Source organism: Cornus florida, unplaced genomic scaffold (genome assembly GCF_030987335.1).
Source record: "Cornus florida cultivar Cherokee Brave unplaced genomic scaffold, ASM3098733v1 CherokeeBrave_3.0.0_Hap2_Chr01, whole genome shotgun sequence".
NCBI classification, from domain to species: domain Eukaryota; kingdom Viridiplantae; phylum Streptophyta; class Magnoliopsida; order Cornales; family Cornaceae; genus Cornus; species Cornus florida.
In genome coordinates this window covers 120,371,987-120,391,231 of record NW_026775571.1, presented here as the reverse complement: position 1 = coordinate 120,391,231, position 19,245 = coordinate 120,371,987, and the positions used below count along the sequence as shown (strand labels likewise).

At 37.7% G+C, this 19,245-nt stretch overlaps 1 protein-coding gene across 1 annotated transcript; it reads left to right on the top strand.

Moving 5' to 3' along the window:
* Positions 1-14,621: 14,621 nt before the first annotated feature.
* Positions 14,622-18,111, top strand: LOC132267632 (rho GDP-dissociation inhibitor 1-like). The gene is made up of 5 exons (XM_059768767.1): positions 14,622-15,649; positions 15,800-15,866; positions 16,859-17,077; positions 17,188-17,312; positions 17,867-18,111. Exons 1-5 carry the CDS (start codon positions 15,392-15,394, stop codon positions 17,942-17,944), a joined length of 747 nt encoding a protein of 248 aa, XP_059624750.1. The 5' UTR covers positions 14,622-15,391; the 3' UTR covers positions 17,945-18,111.
* The last annotated feature ends 1,134 nt before the right edge of the window (positions 18,112-19,245 follow it).

The following is a 19,245-nucleotide window of genomic DNA, read 5'->3' as shown; positions in this document are numbered from 1 at the left end:
CACGCCAAATTGACATAGACGTGGCGGGAACACAAAAAATATTTAATATTTGGTATATGTGACAGTATTGTAAGACTATTATTACTTCTTATCAAATTAAGAACAAAATTCCACATCACAACAACTAATGAATTACAATGATAATTCTCTTGCTTAATTAGATAAATAAAGAAGATAGGATATGCTGAAGTATAATTTATAAATTTCTCTTATAAAATTTGTTTTATCTAAGTCCATAGCTAAACAAAATGTTAGAGTTTTTTAAAAGAACGAAAGAAAGAAAGAAAAAAAACAAAAGGAGATAGAGAGGGGGGTTGGCTTAAGTAGAATTTCTAAACCTTTTCTAAAACTAGGAGGGCTTTGTCGAAAAAAAGGAAAGAGAATTCTACTAGGAGAGAGAGAATCATTTAGAAAGAAAAAATAAAGAAATAAGAAAATTAAGGTGGTGTTGAGAAGAAGGAAAAGAGGCTCTTTGTTGATAATAAATGAGAGAACCTGTAGATGACGAAAGTGGTTTGGGAACTGAAAAAATGCAGCCTTGGGTATATTAGCAGCTGCTTTACTGCTAGCTCTTTCATTTCTATCACAATTGAACCTCCTGCATTGCCAACAGTGGTATAAGTATTACTGTCAACATCATTCTACTGCCGGTGAGACTAACTGATATTGCATATCTTTGTGGTTCTTGTAAAGTCTAATGTTTATACAAAGCGAAAATTTTAACCTCAACCTTGTGGAAAATACATTAAATCTATTTATATATAAAGGCAAAAAAAGCAATTTATTCCTTTCTTTCTTCTTCTCTCTGCGCGCGCGCACGTGTTGTTATCTTAATCTTTTCGGCTGCCCAACCAACTGCTCTCTATATTAAAAAGTAAAGGATAAAATTTCTACATTTCCTGGATTTTTTTAAAAATTGTTTGTTATTAGATACTTCTTCTACAAAAATTAGTTACAAAATTAATAAAATAAAAAAATAAATTACTAAAATATTATTTAAAAAATATCTTTTATCACGTTATGTATCTTTTAACAGATTGTTTAAAAATCTTATTTGAATTTGAAAATTTAAATTAGGCATTTCCTTGATCTTGACCAATTATTAAATTAAAGATGAAAGTTTTTTAGTCGGTAAAAGTTTGGCTTCGTAAATATTTTGATGTATTTTGTTACATGTAAATGAAAATTATGAAATATAGAAAGTAGGGACATAAACAAAAACGGAATTTGGATTTTTTAATGTATTTTATAATCTTCTTCTTTTTTTTTTTTTTTTTTTTTTTTTTAAGATAAACCACAGGCCAAATCAAAAGATCAGAGCACATGAAGCTGCAACATTCCAAAGCTATCAAACCAACACCCCTTATAGTCAAGATCCCAATCTTGACAATCATTGGAAAGGGTATCAGTACTAGCAAAAGTGAAAAAAGCATCCCTACAAAAGTAGCAGCATACCAACTATATAGAACCTAAAGCTGAACCCAAGAGACAAAACCTAAAACCAAACTAAAACCAAAAACTACACCAACCAAGGCAAATTAGAACCTAAAACAAAACAAAAGCTTAGACAGAGCAACATGTAGACCAAAAGATAGCATTAGTTTAACCGGTTGGTGGATCATCAGACTGACCAACTCCCACCAATTGTGCAAGCAAAGTCGCAAATGATTGGGATAACTCCAATGCAAAAGACTCATTCGCTTGGATATCAGACCGTCCAGAGGAAGCAGACTACGTCCTAATTAGAGCAACTAGAGGACTGAGCACAACCAGCATACTTGCCTCACCACCCCCCACAACTTTTAGTTTCTTATCTCCCTCAATACGGTCAACACAAGAACCCCCAGAATTAGCGGGACTGCGTTTAACAACCCTTACGAACAGGAGAGGACCCTTGACTAGTAGAAGTGGCCGAGGAATTTGACTGAATTCCTTTTGACTTCACCACCCGAGCCTTTCCTTTTTTTCACTCCTTCGTTATTTGATCCCACCTTTCTAAAGGCAAAATTCTGCCCTTAATTGGAGAAGTAACTTGAGCATAAGCAGCAGCATCATCACACTGAACAGAAGCCATATGGCTCTGAGAAGAAGACCCCGGGAGCAAGACCCCTTCCAACTGAGGACAATAAGTCCCAACAAGAAAGTGGTCAGCATCCACCCCGACACCAAGAGGCTTCCTCACATTCATCAACTGGGCATCGATAGCCCCCGTGGATCCTTCGCCCTGACCACCCCCACCACCCAATAGTTTTTGACCTCCAATACTGGATAAAGCAACCACTGCAGGTTATAAAGAAAGAACCGGAGGAAATTCAGGGCCATGAGATGGGCACCCAAACAACCCACCAGAAGCATAAGGCCACCCTTTAAAATGGCTGGGAATGGAAGAAACATAAGGATGACTCAGATCCTCAGACCCTTCCGAATCATTATCATCAGCATACAACCAATTTTTACCCAAAGTAGCACCCCGTGAAGAGCCCACCTCCTTATCAGATTGCCAAAGATCCGTACCAATAAAACCGTCAACCCCAAGCCACCCCCCATACTCGGTAAGATTCTGCGAAGTGCCAAACTCTACAGTGCAGGTCTTCCAGTGATGGCCAATAACACCACATTTAAAATATAAAGAGGGCAATTTTTCATAACGGATTGGAGCACGAGAGACCCCACCAGTTGGACTGGTTAAGACCACATGATGATGAAGTGGCTGCATAATATCCATCTCCACTTTAAGGCGTAAAACACGACTATCCACAACACCTTTCTCATGACCATCAACCACACCTTTATCACGTAACTCCACCTTTAAACACCTTCCCAAAGAGTCCGTAATCCTTTGACCCACTCTCTCTGATAGGAGATTAGCCTTAACCTTCGATATCTGAACCCAGAAGGGAGAAAATTTAAATGGAAGTTCAAAAAAGAGTAATCCCTCCTCCCATGCCTTAACAACCACCAAATGGCCATCAAATAACCAAGGACAGCCCTGGAGAATAGCCTGTCGAACAAAAGCATCCTGAATAATCAACTGAAATAAATTCGCTGCAACTTTAAACACTTGAAGCCTCGGTGAAAGCCTTTGTTGAGGAGAGTTGTCCTTGGGCCACAATTTGTTAAACAACTTCCCAAAGGTAAATTTCGCTCCTGCCAGAGTGATTGTTTTAGAGGTCCACACTTTAGTAAGCAAACTAGCATGACATACCTGAACCCCTTGAGTTGTATCTTCCTCAAATAACTGAATGGGTTCCTGCTCAACCGGAGTCAATGTCAAACCCCGAAACTAAGATAGGATACCCTGGGTCAACCCATCCTCGCGCACCGTCCCCATAAAGAAACAGAAAAGGAAGATAAACTCACACCACCGTGGAACCCAAAAGGAAAAAAAGGACGTAGCAAAAGAACCATACCGAGAAGTCCAGACTAGTCTAGGATATATAACCCAACTAAAACACAGAGCGCAAGGCAAAAGAAGTATCATTATGGTCTCAGCAACAGGAAAGTACAACTGACACGATAGATAAGAACCATCGGACCATCGCTCGATAAAAGAAAATATCAGACAGATCAGATATGGAAACTTGGAGCATACGAAAGCAATTCTCAGCCAGACACGTCCCCTAAATAAGCCAAAAAAGTCAAAAAAAATCATACCCAATAAGTACTTAGTCGACGTTAGCAGAATAAAAAACATCAAATTTTCTTCTTCTTTTAATGCTTGTTAGTTATACCACATGTAAGTCATCATAATTATCATCACTGTTCTTTTGATGTTATCTGAAATTTCTCCCATTAGTTTATGACATTTGTTGAGGCTGAAATTCGCGCAATCCGATACGATACCGTTTTCCTGCAAGGAAGAGAGGAGAAGATCGATGAACCTTGACAGCACCGGTGTGGTGCTTGCCAAGAGCTCTCTAACGATCAAATTAGTCACGGAGGTTTAAAAAGAAGGCAGGGATTCATAATAGTTTTTACGTCGTACCTTCTTTAATGGCTTGATGCCCTATTTATGGCTGTCGATTGGAATCAAAATCGTTCCGTTGACATCGATGGTTGACCTTATCTTCCGCTTGTGCGAAATCATAGGAGATTTATCACCAGATTTGTCGAGATATGATTTAATCATTTTGACCTCCTCCAGTTATAGTAGGATTATTCTTACCTGTTGAACCACGTCAGATTTGATTTCATTATCCTTGATAATGAAATCTAATCAATCTTATCGAGGGTAGGGTAGGTTTATATTTTTTCTTATCAGTTGCCCCCCATTCCCAAGCTTGCACGTCTAGCTTTGGGAATGTAATAAATAATAATAATACTTTCTTTTTTTTTTTTTTTGCACCCGAGGGAACAGTACTCTTCCTTTGATAAGGGAATAAATTAAATAAGTTTCACTCCTTAATAAGGGAATTGAACTTTACGAGTTTTACTCAGCTCGTCCCTTTAATAAGGGAATTGAACTTTACGAGTTTTACTCAGCTCACCTCCTTAATAAAGGATTTTTATTTACTATCCCTTATTGTAAGGGGATATTAATTACGGGATTTATCCAACCCAGGTACTTGTAGTACAGGACATTCATTTATTTTCCCTTATAGTACGGGGATATGGATTACGGGATTCATTCAACCCGGGTCCTGATAATACATGATACTTATTCCCTATAGTCCGGGGATATGGGTGACGGGATTCATTCAGCCCGAGTCCTTGTAATACATGACACTCATTTACTATTCCCTTATAGTATGGAGATACGGATTATGGGATTCATTCAGCCCGGGTCCTTGTAATACAGGACACTCATTTACTATCACTTATAGTACGGGGATACTGCACGTATAAACTAAAAGGAATTTTATTAAAGACCATCATTATTAAAAAAAAAATAACACGTAATGGAGCTACCCTCCATTTAAAATGATTAACTAAGATGCCCCCAGTCTTTATTGTGAATGACTTAATAAGGCTAACTCCAGCCGCGAGACAATTTCTAGTCGGTATACTCATCTGAGTCATTCTCATGATATGTTCTGTCACTCTGGCTGAAGAACGATTTCTTATGTGGTATTATTTTCATCCCTGACGAGAGGGGCTGGCCTCTTCTTGTCCTCTTCCTTCCGTGCACTCATGGTGTCTTCAGCGTTGATGTGTTTTTGCGCTCTGACCAGCAACTCTATCATGCTGGTGGGAGGTTCTTTTGATAAGGAGAACGAGAATCTGGAGGTTTGGAGTCCTCCTATGAAAGCGGTAAAGCTACCTTGTTGTCCGCCTCTTCTACCTGCAACATCTCTGCGTTGAATCGGGTGATGTATTCCCGAATCGACTCTTCCTTTTGTTGCTCCACGGTAAACAGGTATCTAGCCGGCCTCCTATGCCTCTGACCTGCAATGAAGTGGCTCACAAACTGCTTACTCAATTCTTCGAAGGTGTTGATGGTTCCTGGTTTCAACTTGTTGAACCAAACTCTCGCTGATCCCTTAAGTGTAGTGGGAAAAGCTCGGCACATGATTTCATCTGGCACAGCGTGTAAATGCATAAGAGCTTAAAAAGTTTCTAGGTGATCGAGGGGATCTTTGGTCCCATCGAAGCTTTCGAACGAGGGCATCCTGAACTTGCTAGGTAGTGGACATTTCATAACGGCGGGGCTGAAAGACAAGTTAGTCCTTTGTACCAGGTCATCTACGGTGGCAGGACCTTTCCCTTTCATAGTCTGCATTACATCTTCCATTTTTCCCTTAAGATCCTTAATCTGCAAGTCAAGATGGGTAACTTTCTTTGTCTTTTCCTTAAGACAGAAGGCTATGCTTTCAAGAGGTCGGGAACTCCGTAGGAGAGATGGGTGAACCAACTCTCTATGTCGGGTTCCCACCTGGCTTTATTCCACTTCAGTCTCATTTTGGGGGGAATGATTATCCCTCTCTTCAAGATTCCTATTACCTCCGCTTGGACTTGAGAGATCTTGTCCTGGAAAGTTTTGTTGAACCGGTGGAACAAGGTGTTGCAAGAGCGTTGCATTTTGCTGGATCAACTGGTTCATACCTTGACTCAGAGTTTGAACCTGTAGTTCCAACGCTGCAAGCCGTGCCTGGTCGTTTGGGACGTCCAGGTTTTCACCTGACTCTACCCTTTGACCAGATCCCTGCGACGGTGTTCCTTCGGTAACCATACCGGACTGCAAACGTATATACCCAACGAGTAATTAATTGATTCAAGGGAATCGTCGTTCCCACAGACAGCGCCAACTGTTGAGGCTGAAATTCGCGCAATCCAATACGATACCGTTTTCTTGCAAGGAAGAGAGGAGAAGATCGATGAACCTAGACGGCACCGGTGTGGTGCCTGCCAAGAGCTCTCCGACGATCAAATTAGTCACGGAGGTCTAAAAAGAAGGCAGAGATTCATAATAGTTTTTACATCGTACCTTCTTTAATGGCTTGATGCCCTATTTATGGCTGTCGATTGGAATCAAAATCGTTCCGCTGACGTTGATGGTTGACCTTATCTTCCGCTTGTGCGAAATCATAGGAGATTTATCACCAGATTTGTCGGGATATGATTTAATCATTTTGACCTCCTCCAGTTATAGTAGGATTATTCTTACCTGTTGAACCACGTCAGATTTGATTTCATTATCCTTGATAATGAAATCTAATCAATCTTATCGAGGGTAGGGTAGGTTTATATTTTTCCCTATCAACATTATTACACATGCTAAACTTCTTATTGATCTCACGTGACCTGCATATTTGTCTAATTTTTTTCTCAATTCCGAACTTTCTCCATTTAGACAAAGTAGGCTGGAAAAATAATCAATTTTGATAAGTGAATTTGAGTAACATTAGACTCAGGTTTTAAGGAAATCCTTGTATGCGTTACTTCATTTAATTTCAGCTGTGCTGATTAACAGCACTATAAACTGTCAGAGTACAAGTCAATAATATGATGCTGGAGACAAGTTAATTATTCAGACATGCGCTTTGTCTTTTGATGTGTTTAAGTTTATCCACTTGTATTAATTGTTTCTCTTGTTCTCTTAGAGGGGTGAATATGCTATGAGGATTTGGCTAGAGGAGAATATGGTCCCTTCGTTATTTGATATGTTTTACAGAGAATGACATAGATGATATGTCCATGATTTACATTGATGTTCTGGTGGGACAATAAGAGTTGTCTTATAGATTGGAGAAAGGTGGCTATCAAGCTGAAAATCTGTTTATGAAGCTGTATAAAGAATCTTTAAGGGGATTAAGAGCAATATATTTGAAAGAGAAAGAATGAGTCAACAGGATCTACTTGTTAAGAAGAAATTTGTTTGAACTGATGAATTTACTAAGTGCAGAGGCTAGAGCAGATTTAGACCGTGTTGCAGAGGTTGCTTGAGCGTTGGTTAAGACATTAGATGATCTCATAAAAAATGCAATTGAAGTCAACTTTTTATTCAATGAGTGCAAAATGGTACTTATAACTGTTTTCTTGAGGACCTGGTCTTTCCTTTTGATTTTAAAGTCACATGAATTATTCATTGGATTCATGCATATTCTGATTTTCTATCTTCTTTTTCAATGTTGTCTTTTTGTAGGTGCATTTGAACTCCAAATACGAGGAACATGAGCTTAATGTCACGCCCCGCCTATGGAGGTTACGCCACGCAGGCGTTGATTAGGACGCTACATGGCAACTGCATGGCAAGTGGAGTTTCTAGAGTCTTCTAGAGTTGTCTAGTGTTATGTGGAAGAATCCAGTTATGTGTAGTATATTCTAGTTCTCCAGAATTGTGTGGAGTAGTATGGAGAGTTCTAGAATGTTGTAGATACTTGTAGATAAGTATGGAAGTGTGAAGAATGTGGGATAAGATTCTAGAGGATCGATCTCCACCATCGGTTAGAATGCATCCTAGCCGTCCATTAGGGATAGAGATGCCTATAAATAGGAGTAGGACTTCATTTTGTAGCCATCAAGTCTTGGAGTGAGTCTTGAGAGCCTTGTCGAGAGTTTGAGTGCTAGCCTTGTACAAAGCATTTTCTGAAGTAATAGAAGTGTTCTTTCCTTGCCAACTTAAGTGCCTTAGTGTGTGTAAGTGTGCAAGCCAAGTGAGGAGAGGGCGAGGGCCACTACAACACTAGTAAGCGCACGAGGGGAATGTGTTGGCTAAGGTGTGCACGGGAGTTAGGCTGACCAAGTACTTACGAGAGTAAAAGCAACGTCGTGGTGCCGCACGGGAGTAACTAGAGTGATGCTGAAACTCTAAGCCCATGACAGTTGGTATCAAAACAGGTTCGTCAAGGGAGCTTTGTTGGAATAGACATGGCTAGCGGAGGAGACCACCAAGTCCACGTCTTGAAGCAGAGCTTGGAGGAGAAGCTTGCCACACACTTGGTCTACACGGAGACCAAGTTTAACAGGCTTGAGAGAAGGATGACAGAGCTCTACAAGCTGATTGATGGCATCGCCAATAAGGCACGAGAGAAGGAAAGGGACTTGCATGATAGGGTAGACGACTTGCACGTAGAAATTGCCGAGTGCAAGAAGGAGCTCTCCCAGGCGCACGAGGTCGTGGTGAAGCCAAGGAAGAAGAAGGCGTCGGAGCCCAAGGAGTATGATGGGGCAAGGAATGCGCGCCAGATTAATAACTTCTTCTGGCATATGAAGCAGTACTTCGAGTGCATGGAAATCGAGGACGATGAGGAGAAGGTGCAGACAGGTACATGTACCTCACGGACACTGCCGCTCTATGGTGGAGGCAGCACTTCACCGGTAGAGGCGCAAGAGCGGTTGACACATGAGAGGAGTTCAAGAGGCAGCTCGAGAGACAATTTTACCTTGAGTGCGTCGAGGACCTCGCCATGATCAACCTAAGGCGCCTGAAGCAGAAGGGCAGCATAAGAGAGTATGTGAAGGAGTATTCCAACTTGATGCTGGAGAATCTAGAGATGCCGGAGTGGCAACGCGTGTGCTTGTTCATTGATGGGTTGCAGTCTTGGGTGGCCACAGAGCTTAGGAGGAGGGAGCCTAGAAACTTGGCATCCGCAATGGCTATATCGGAGCGCCTTGAAGACTTTAGACACGACGACAAGAGGGCCACGTCTCCCAGGAGGGACCATGACAAAGGTGGGGGAGACCGACGCTTCAAGAAAGGGGGCTCGCCAAAGTCCAGCGATGAGGAGAGACGCTCGTGCCATGACAAGGGCAAGGACCATGGAGAGAGGTCCAAGCCTAGTGGCAAAGGGGAACGCCGCGACAAGGGCAAGTGAAAGCCGCCGAAGTGCTACTTGTGCGAAGGGCCGCACATATTGCGACACTGCCTCAATAAGAAGACCATGAGCACCCTTGTGAAGGATAAGGGCAAAGGTAAGATGGACGATGCGGGCAGCAACGAAGACAGGTGCATGGGGGCTATGCAGATGCTGAGTAGCATAGCACATGACACCAAGAAGAAGGGTAAGGCGAAGAAGGAAGCCGAGGTGCGCTATGTGGATGCGCATGTTGGTGGCAAAGCCGTGCAAACGTTGGTGGACACGGGCACCACACACAACTTCATTACCCTGAAGGAGGCACAGCGACTTGGCTTAGAGATGCGCAAGACGGAGGGTTGGATCAAGGCCGTCAACTCCGAGGAGGCACGCGTGAGCAGAGTGTGCAAGGAGATGGAGTTATGCATGCAAGGGTGGAAGGGCAAGGCCGACTTCCAGGTTACGAAGATGGACGACCACGACGTGGTGCTAGGGTTGGAGTTCATGGACAGGAATAACGCCGCGCCCACTACCATGCCTTGGTGCGTTGATGATACGTGGAGGTGAAGAAGGCAAAGCCATATGCATGGTGCCGCTCGTGGGCAGGAAGAAGAGTCCAGAGGTGACAGTCAACACGATGGAGCTCGTAAGGACCTCATATATCCCGAAGGGCGCTCGTACGTTTGGGCCAAGGATATATGCGCAAGTACTGATGACTTGCGAGAGGCTGGGTCAGCTGAAGAAACCCTGACGAGGGCGTCACGGAAATAGGTGGGGGAGAATGTCACGCCCCGCCTATGGAGGTTACGCCACGCAGGCGACACACAGGCGTTGAGTAGAACACTGCATGGCAACTGTATGGCAAGTGGAGTTTCTAGAGTCTTCCGGAGTTGTCTAGTGTTGTGTGGAAGATTCTAGTTATGTGTAATATATTCTAGAATTCTCCAGAATTGTGTGGAGTAGTATGGAGAGTTTTAGAATATTGTAGATACTTGTAGATAAGTATGGAAGTGTGAAGAAGTGGGAGAAGATTCTAGAGGATTGATCTCCACCATCGGTTAGAATGCATCCTAGCCGTCCATTAGGGATGCAGATGCCTATAAATAGGAGTAGGACTTCATTTTGTAGCCATCAAATCCTGGAGTGAGTCTTGAGAGCCTTGTAGAGAGTTTGAGTGCTAGCCTTGTACAAAGCATTTTTTGAAGTAATAGAAGTGTTCTTTCCTTGCCAACTTAAGTGCCTTAGTGTGTGTGAGTGTGCAAGCCAAGTGAGGAGAGGGCGAGGGCCACTACAACACTAGTAAGTGAATGAGGGGAGTGTGTTGGCTAAGATGTGCACGGGAGTTAGACTGACCAAGTACTTATGAGAGTAGAAGTAACGTCTTGATACCGTACGAGAGTAGTTAAAGTGGTGCTGAAACTCTAAACCCGTGACATTAAACTGAGGGAAAGGCTTATTAGCAAGAGTTCTAAGAATAGATTGCAAGGACTTAAGATGAGATTGAGTAGAAGAGTGGTAGGACAACATCAGGCAAGTGATGTCGTAGTAGAGACGCTATTGAATTCTATTGATGCACAGCGTGATGACCTGCCTCATCGACCTGCTATGTCATTCTATTCTTGGGTCTCACGGGAGCTGGTGAATTTGATCTAGTAGACTGTCTTGTCAAGCATCTTGTCGCTGATGATGAGATGAACCTGCTTATTAAAATTGACTTGTCTGAATACCCAGGATCAGCTTCACTTTCCCAGTTCTTAAATGGCCCGTTGGAACTACTTCCATAGTAAGATTCTTTGTTATTGTTAATTGGTTGTCTGAATTGTTTATATTACACTTGTGTACAATCATTCTATTACTGATCACTTTTATGGTATTCTGGTATAGTCATGGCCATGAGCAATGTGATTTGTCACTTTTAGAGGCTGTCAGAATGAGGCCGCACAGCATCCTTTTCTTTTCTCAGGCAGAAAAGGTTCACATGTCCGTTTTCAGTGCTTTACTTTCAATCCTTGATCATGGTAGTATAAATAGTAGTATCAGTGGAGGACATGCAGTAGACTTCAGAAATACTATTGTCATTTTTACCTCGGATCTGGGAAACAAGGCAATTCTTTCGCGACTTGTTGGGCATCCTGATCAAGGTGGTGTTTGGGATGATGCTTCTGAACAGGTAAGTAACAAATAGAAAGAGCTAAGTAGTGGTCTTGATGGTTGCAAGACTTGGATATTACTTTATCATTCATGCGTCTTTGTAATTTTCAATACTCTCTCCTATTTGTTGGATTCATTTAGCAGGAAAAAAGAGGCTTTAGGTTTGAATTGCTGAATCGCATTGATGAGATAGTTCTTTTTAATCCTTTTGCTCGTGAGCAACTGACGAAAGTTGCTAGGGTGTCAATGCGGGCTGGTCCTCATCTGGAAGACAGAAGTCCTCTTACATCTTCTAATGCATTTTGGCATTTGTTCAATAAGGCTACTGATCTGGTAAGTATCATCCACTGGGACACTAACTTATGGATCTATTGTTCCTCTTCAACATAATATAATTGCGTGATTAGCTCTCTAATATGTTACATAATTTATTCTTGTGTAGTTCTATGAAAAAAAAGTCGTCATGCATCGATGGAATAGTGTGTGAGTTTTCAAAGGGGCTAATTATCAATGAACGCGGAAGCAGAGCAGAGTAATTGCTATCTAAGTAGTAGTAACTGGGAAGTTAAATGTATATATATATATATATATATATATATATATATATTCAGTGAGCTTGTGGATGCCATGCATCATGTCCATATAACAGTATTTTGTATTGATAGGAGATAAATTGATAGTGTTGTCATAACTCTAAATTCTCTTACGAATATTTGATTGATCAACGTGTTTGGAAGATGATAGAACCAATAGTAATTGCATTATTATGCGAAATAATACAGTAATAATAATAAGTAAAATTGTATTATTGAACCACAATAAGTATTAATCATTCATGCACAGGACAACTAAACCTCAATCATGCGTTGCCATTTATCAAAATCAATGGGTATATGTACCCCACATTCTGAAATGTATGCTTCAAAGAATTGAGCACACTTCATAATCATAGCTATCATTCATGATGATCGTGCCATTATATTATTACATCTATTAAACTTGCAATTATGTTAATTTAGATCTTTACAATGATCTGGCTTTGATGCCTTGGCGGTTCTGAATCTACGGACTTTTTATATCTACACATATGTACTGAACTATTCGAGCAGAGTCCATTCAATTACAATGGAAAATCCATATTTATCCCAAAATATATATAAATGGAAAGGTTTGTGTTATATTCACGGACGTTAGAAAGTCAACCCATATTTATCAATTTAAAGTTTACAAATGTTTAAATGACGGAGTTTGGGTAAGGTTTTAAAAGGAAAAAGAAAATAAAGGCTAGGTACTTTTGTTTGGGTTGCCAGAGAAAATAAAGAATTTGAAGGGATAGTTTATTCATCGAAATTAATATTTTAAAATTTTAGTAAATGCTCTCAACAATTAAAAGAATAAATTTATTATGTCACTTGAGTTCCATCTTATAAATGGTATTGATAATAATTTTTATTTATTTTTTATTATTATTATTTTTTTCAAACAAGAATACTATTACTTTTTTTCTTTTTTTCGTTCCAAACATATGTAAAAATTCTTTTCTTTTCTCTTATCATTTTTTTTTTTCTTTTTTTCTCTATGTTTTTCCAAACGAACGCTAACGAGCATGTCTTATACCTTCTTTAATAAATTTTTATGTAGTGATTATCTTTGTAATTATAAATAACATAAAATATTTATTTGACACCTAATTTACGGGTATAGTTTGGATGACAAAGCCTCATTGTGGTATGCAAGAATGTTCTTCCAAAACCAAGGGCGGAGCCAATTAAGGCTAGGGGCATGCCCTGCACTTGCTCCAATTTACTATATATATATATATATATATATATATATATATATACATATTTTTGTCGTATGCTTATATTTATATGGTAATTTTGAATAATGTCCCCTCTAAAATTTTCAAATTCCTCTAATTTCCTTTTTTTTTTTTTAAGTTTGCACGTATCCCCTTCTTCAATTGCTCTATATTTTCTTTCCTTCTCTAATTTTTCTTTCCTTTTTCAAAATTTTTCTTTCTTGGCTTATAAATTATAATAGTTTTTTCTCTTTTTATTTTTCTTCTGCTTATTTAAATCAATTCATAAATCGCTTCAAAATGAGAATACCAAAGACAGTTGTGATTGTATTTAATGAAAATATTATTAATCAATATTTTTGTTTTTATATTTGTCAAGTATTTATTTTGGGAGACAATATTCGCACTCCATTTTTTCCAATTGCACTACAATTATCTTTTTCTTTTAAAAAAAATGACAAGAAAATCCTTCAATTCATTAATGCACTATGCCTTATTTTATAATGCCATAACTATACTATACAACTTAATTTTTTTTTTTTTTACCTTCTTTAATTCCTTTACTATTTTTTTTTTCATGTGCTATACTTTCTTTTCAAAGGTCTTCGTAAAGAAGATAATTTATTCCATACTGATAATTTTATTTTTGGTAGTCAAAAGTGATAATTTATTCGTGATATTTTTTTGGTGCAATCAAAACAAATAATTTATTCAACAAAGTGGACTTTTTTTTGGGGTAAAAAAGAGGTAACGTTTTTTTTTTTTTTTTTTTTTGTGATTTTTTATGGTCCCTTCAAAAGAAATAATTTATTCAATAGAAATATATATTATATATATATATATATATATATATATATATATATTTTAATCCTCTTTTTTCTGAACTTTTTTTATTTTTTATTTTTTTTATCTTGAAAAAAGAGATAATTTCTTCAATTTTGGCGGTTTATTTTTTCCTGTCAAAAGAGATAATTAATTTAATGGTTACGTTTTTTATTTTTAGTCCGGTCAAAAGAAACAATTTATGCAACATAAATATATTTTTTTGATCCTGGAAACAAAATATTATTCAAATATATATATATATATTTTTATCTTGCCAAAAGAGACTTAAAATACTAAAGATTAAAGATAAGAAAGGAAAATATGAAAGTATAGTTGTGTCATTTAAAAAGTAATAGTCATTTACTTGTAAAATTAAAGTTATAATTGTCATTTAATTTAAGATTCTAGTGCAAACGTAAAAAAAGTAGAGTGCCTTCCTTTTTTTTTTTATTACATTATTTATTTAGCATATTATTTTATAATTTTAAATTTTTCTCTCTTAATTTTTAATTTATTTCAATCAAGTGTACTGCCCCGTGAAATAAAATGAGTAAATATACAATTAAAAACATTTACTTTAGAGTAATGTTGCTAGAAAAATGTTGTTAGAAAGACGAGAAAACAAAAAAAAATTATGAATTGTGAGATGTAATACAATATTCATACCGTATTGTACCGAATTAGGATTATATGTGATATAATTATAAAACCATTAAAGACCTAACAATCCCTTTCGAAAAGAAAAAAACAAAAATTGAAAGACCCAAAATTTGTATATTTTCCCTAGGATTGATGCGTGAGTGCAGAGACAGGTTGATGCAAAATAATTCCAATCAAGAAGTAAGCCATTGAGAAGGGGTCAAAACGGTATCTAACTTCCAACCAATCCTAGGCTGTCTCATATGTCCAAAGTCCCCTCGAATCCTGGTTTGCAACTACGTGACGACCTTCACGAACTCACCACCTCTCCCTCTCCCTCTCTCTCTTTTATATTCACAATTCCGGATCACCACATGACTATTTCCTTCCCTCATTCAACTTCCCTCCCAAACAACGAACAACCCATCTCTCTCTTTTCTTGCTGTCTTTTCTTCTCACAAGGGTAATCTTTTTTGGGTATTCGCCATTTTTTTTTTTTTTTTTTGGTTCTTATTCATCTTTCTGAGATTCTTTGACCCAAGTCTCTCTCCAATCTTGTCAGAAGTAATTTTATTTTATATTTTTGGTTAACCCTTTTTCTTTTGTTGTTGTTTTCATAAGGGAAATTCTTTCGTACTGTGTGTTCTTTTCCTTTTTGTGTTCTTGTTAGTTCTGTTATTCCTCTGATACAATTGGGTGAGCCTATTCTTGGTATGAACATTTGAATGGACTGTTCTTGCTGATGTCTTTGGCTGTTGTTGGAGTTGTTTCAAGTTCCAAAGACATGGGGTTCGACAAAAACAAGGACGATCCTGAAAAGGACAGTACTAGAGTATCAGAATCTCCTACAGAGAAGCTTAATCAACAAGGTGAGAAGTTCGGCAGACAGATGAGTGAGGGGTCTATATATGCAACTGAGGATGAGGATGAAGAAGATGTGGAAGGCAATCTAGTTTTGGGTCCTCAGTACACACTTAAAGAACAAATTGAGAAGGATAAGGTACTCTTTTTCCTTCTTCTTCTTTCTTTTTTACCCTTTTGCATTGAGATTCCGGAACAAACATTTTTTTTTTCATGTTCTTCGCTGATTAATGTACTTTCCTTATTTATATATATTTTTTTTGTTTCTTTTGATTTTTTGAGAATTTAGGATGATGAGAGCTTGAGGAGGTGGAAGGAACAACTTCTTGGGAGTGTGGACTTTAATTCTGTTGGAGGTAATCATCCACATCCTCTGTTTTTGGCCCCTTGAACTCTGTTTGGTTGCTGGGAAAATAAAGAAGAGTAAATTAAATCCTTGGATATTTTCAAAGCCGCCACTCCAACCCATATAGGTTTAAATTTAAAAAAAAAAAAAAATTGTTTATGTCCGGTATCTTCTACTAAATCAGATCTTTCAAAGTCTAACTTGAGTTTCCAGAATATATTGTTTGTCTTGCCCCTTGAGCTTCTAAATTTCTAAATATTTTATATTCTGACCAAGAATAATACTCTCTATGAGGAAGCATGGAAAATAAAAAAAGTCTAAACAAAGATATCAATTTTGTTGGGACAGTAAGCTTGGATTTTGACATATTTTCTCACATTATTCAATTAATTATGCATTCTTTTGTGGATACTTTTTTCTTAACAGAAGCCACTGTTCTTAGTCCATAGTCCGGTCTGAGTTGTCTTAAAGTAAACTTTAGGAATTCTATGGTGACAGAAATATTGAATTTTGATTCAACACATTTATTCTAAAATATGTTAATTTGAAATCAGAAATAATGTTCCCATTTCATCAACTGATTAGTGAATATATACATTTTTTCACTTTACTTTTTGGGATTTTCACCAAAATGATACTCCATAAATATTGAATTTATTGATTTAAAGTCAAGATACCTGAATACACAAGCTAGATATTGTTCACCTATTTTGAACCATTTTGAAAAGAAGTGCCTTTATGATGATACAAGGCGACTGAAATTGTAGAAATTCAGTTTGAAAAATATCATTTTTGTAATGTTAGAAATGATTTGAAAACGCATGCTAAAACTGCTTTTTTTTTTTTTATTAGAGCATTTACTTCTTTTTTCAGCTGAAATAAGGCATTTTTACAATGTATTGTTATGGTGCAATGTGTGTCTTTTGTGTGTATTTATGCACAGTATGCGAGCCTGAGCATGTGAATGCTGACATTCTTTTTGTCATTTGTTGTACACTGTAGAAACTCTAGAACCAGATGTTAAGATTGTGAGCCTTGCAATTAAATCCCCTGGTAGACCTGATATCTTTCTTCCAATTCCCGAGTGTGGAAATCCCAAAGGCTTGTGGTTTACTTTGAAAGAAGGTAGCCGTTACAGCTTGAAGTTCACATTTCAGGTCTGCAACAACATCGTATCAGGCTTCAAATACACCAACACAGTTTGGAAAACTGGCGTCAAGGGTACTCTTTTGCTCTCTCTATCTTTCACTGTCTATGCCGGCCAAATGAATAAGACCTTCAATTATTGTGACTAATTGAATGCTTTCTCTAACATGAATCCTAATCTACAGTGGACAGCGCAAAAGAAATGCTTGGAACCTTCAGTCCTCAGCTGGAACCTTACACACATGAAATGCCAGAAGAAACAACCCCATCTGGTTTTTTTGCTAGAGGATCATATTCAGCTAGATCAAAGGTAATATCGAACACTGCCCTTTGTTTCCTTATCAATTGCTGCTTCTTTAAAACACAAATTGTGTTGTAGAAGAGATACAGAATTGATATATTTACAACCATTATGGTTATAGACTTTTTAGTCAAATTATCATATATCTCTTTCATTGTGTAAAGCTTGTATACATATTCTATTGGCATATGAACTCTCAGTCCTCTCAGTTCTTTTCATGTGCTAGGGACCCTACAATGGTTCCTATCTATTAAGGGGACCACCCTCTATTTTTGTATCTGCTTATTTAAAATTCTGTTACATTTTTTAAACTATGGCCACACCACGTCAAATAATTCAAACTGCAAAATTATGTGGCATATTTGAAAAGAGGGACAGACATTTGAATTCAAATTATAGCTTCACCAATTGTTTAGACATTGAACCTTTTGGATTTATATCCTCCTTTAAAGAGTGTCAGCATCAGAGATTTCTTTAATATTTATTTATTTTTTGTCTTAAGGGGAATTTAATCCATTTTTTTTTTTTTTTTTATCCTGTGTTTTCCTTTTGTCTTTTTACAGTTTCTTGATGATGACAACAAGTGCTACTTGGAGATCAACTACACCTTTGATATCCGGAAAGAATGGCAGGAACTTTGAATTATACTTTAGTGTTACTCTTTTGCCATAGAGCATATCTCATTTCACTCTCTTATTTGTGCCAAAACTATTAAAGAGTGTAATGCAATAGCAGCAACTATATGTTCAAATTTGTTGGATGTTCTTCGATAAATTTGATTTGGCATGTCTTGCTACTTTGTTCGTTATCTTGCTTTGGGACCGAGTGTGCAAATCAGTTAGTTCTACGTTACTATAGTTTTTATTGGTCACTAAGTCGAAATCAATCTGTAAAGAGTTTCTTGAATAATTGTATCTTTTTTTCTTTCTTCGCTGCAACTTCTGATAAAGCTAGCCAAAGTTACTTCTTTTGCTTTCTTCCATATCATTCTTTTCTTCTAGCTGGGTTGCTATGATCTCCTTTTTATTTATTACCATCATATATATATATATATATATATATATATTCATTTGTTTTTTTGGGTGTGTCTGTCACTCTGTGTGTCTCGGCCAAAATGGTGCATTATTGGCTTTTCTAGTGTTGAGAGAACTGAGTAGCCTATACAGTCTGGTTGAGAGTTGGGGTGATTTTTATGCTATCATTCCAACTTTATGAGATTAATTTTGGAAGTAAATAGGGAATTAGATTCCATAAATATGGGATTAGACCCAACAAGATGAGATCTTCGGCTAGGATTTAAAGAATTTTTATGTGTGCAAAAGAGCACTCAATGTGTTTGAGCTATATATTATGTAATAAGAACAAAGAAACATCAAACAAAGCAAGAGATGCAGTGCCAAACAAAGCCAAGATCACGAGATTATTATACCAAAAAAAGAAGAAGAAGAAGAAGGTTTAAGTAACTAGGTAAGGTACACCAGATTTGTTTTGTTCACAACAAATACAATTATCTTGGTAAAGAGCATTTTCTTCAACATTCTCAATTCAAAAGTGGTTAATCTCAAGTTCCATATCATTATCTCCTTGTATTCAGAGTGACGATAAACGCTCAGTAGTGCGCCTATATATATATATATAGGTCAAAGTTTGGAACATGATAGATAGAAAGAATCAAACACATAATAACAAAGACATTGTTCGCCAAACTTGTGCATCTTGGAATAATATAACCAAACATGCCATGAACAATGAACAGAGGTGGTTGGGGCCTTGGACCAGGTGCATTTGGCATGTTTGTTCTGTTAGTTAATATTTTATGCATATAATTCGTATAAGCCGAGCTAGGACAATGAGCCAGTGAGCAGCAGAAGAGACATCATATAGACTTTAGGAGAATCGGCTCAGTTGGAGCTAGCCAACAAACTCAACTTAATAAGAGGAT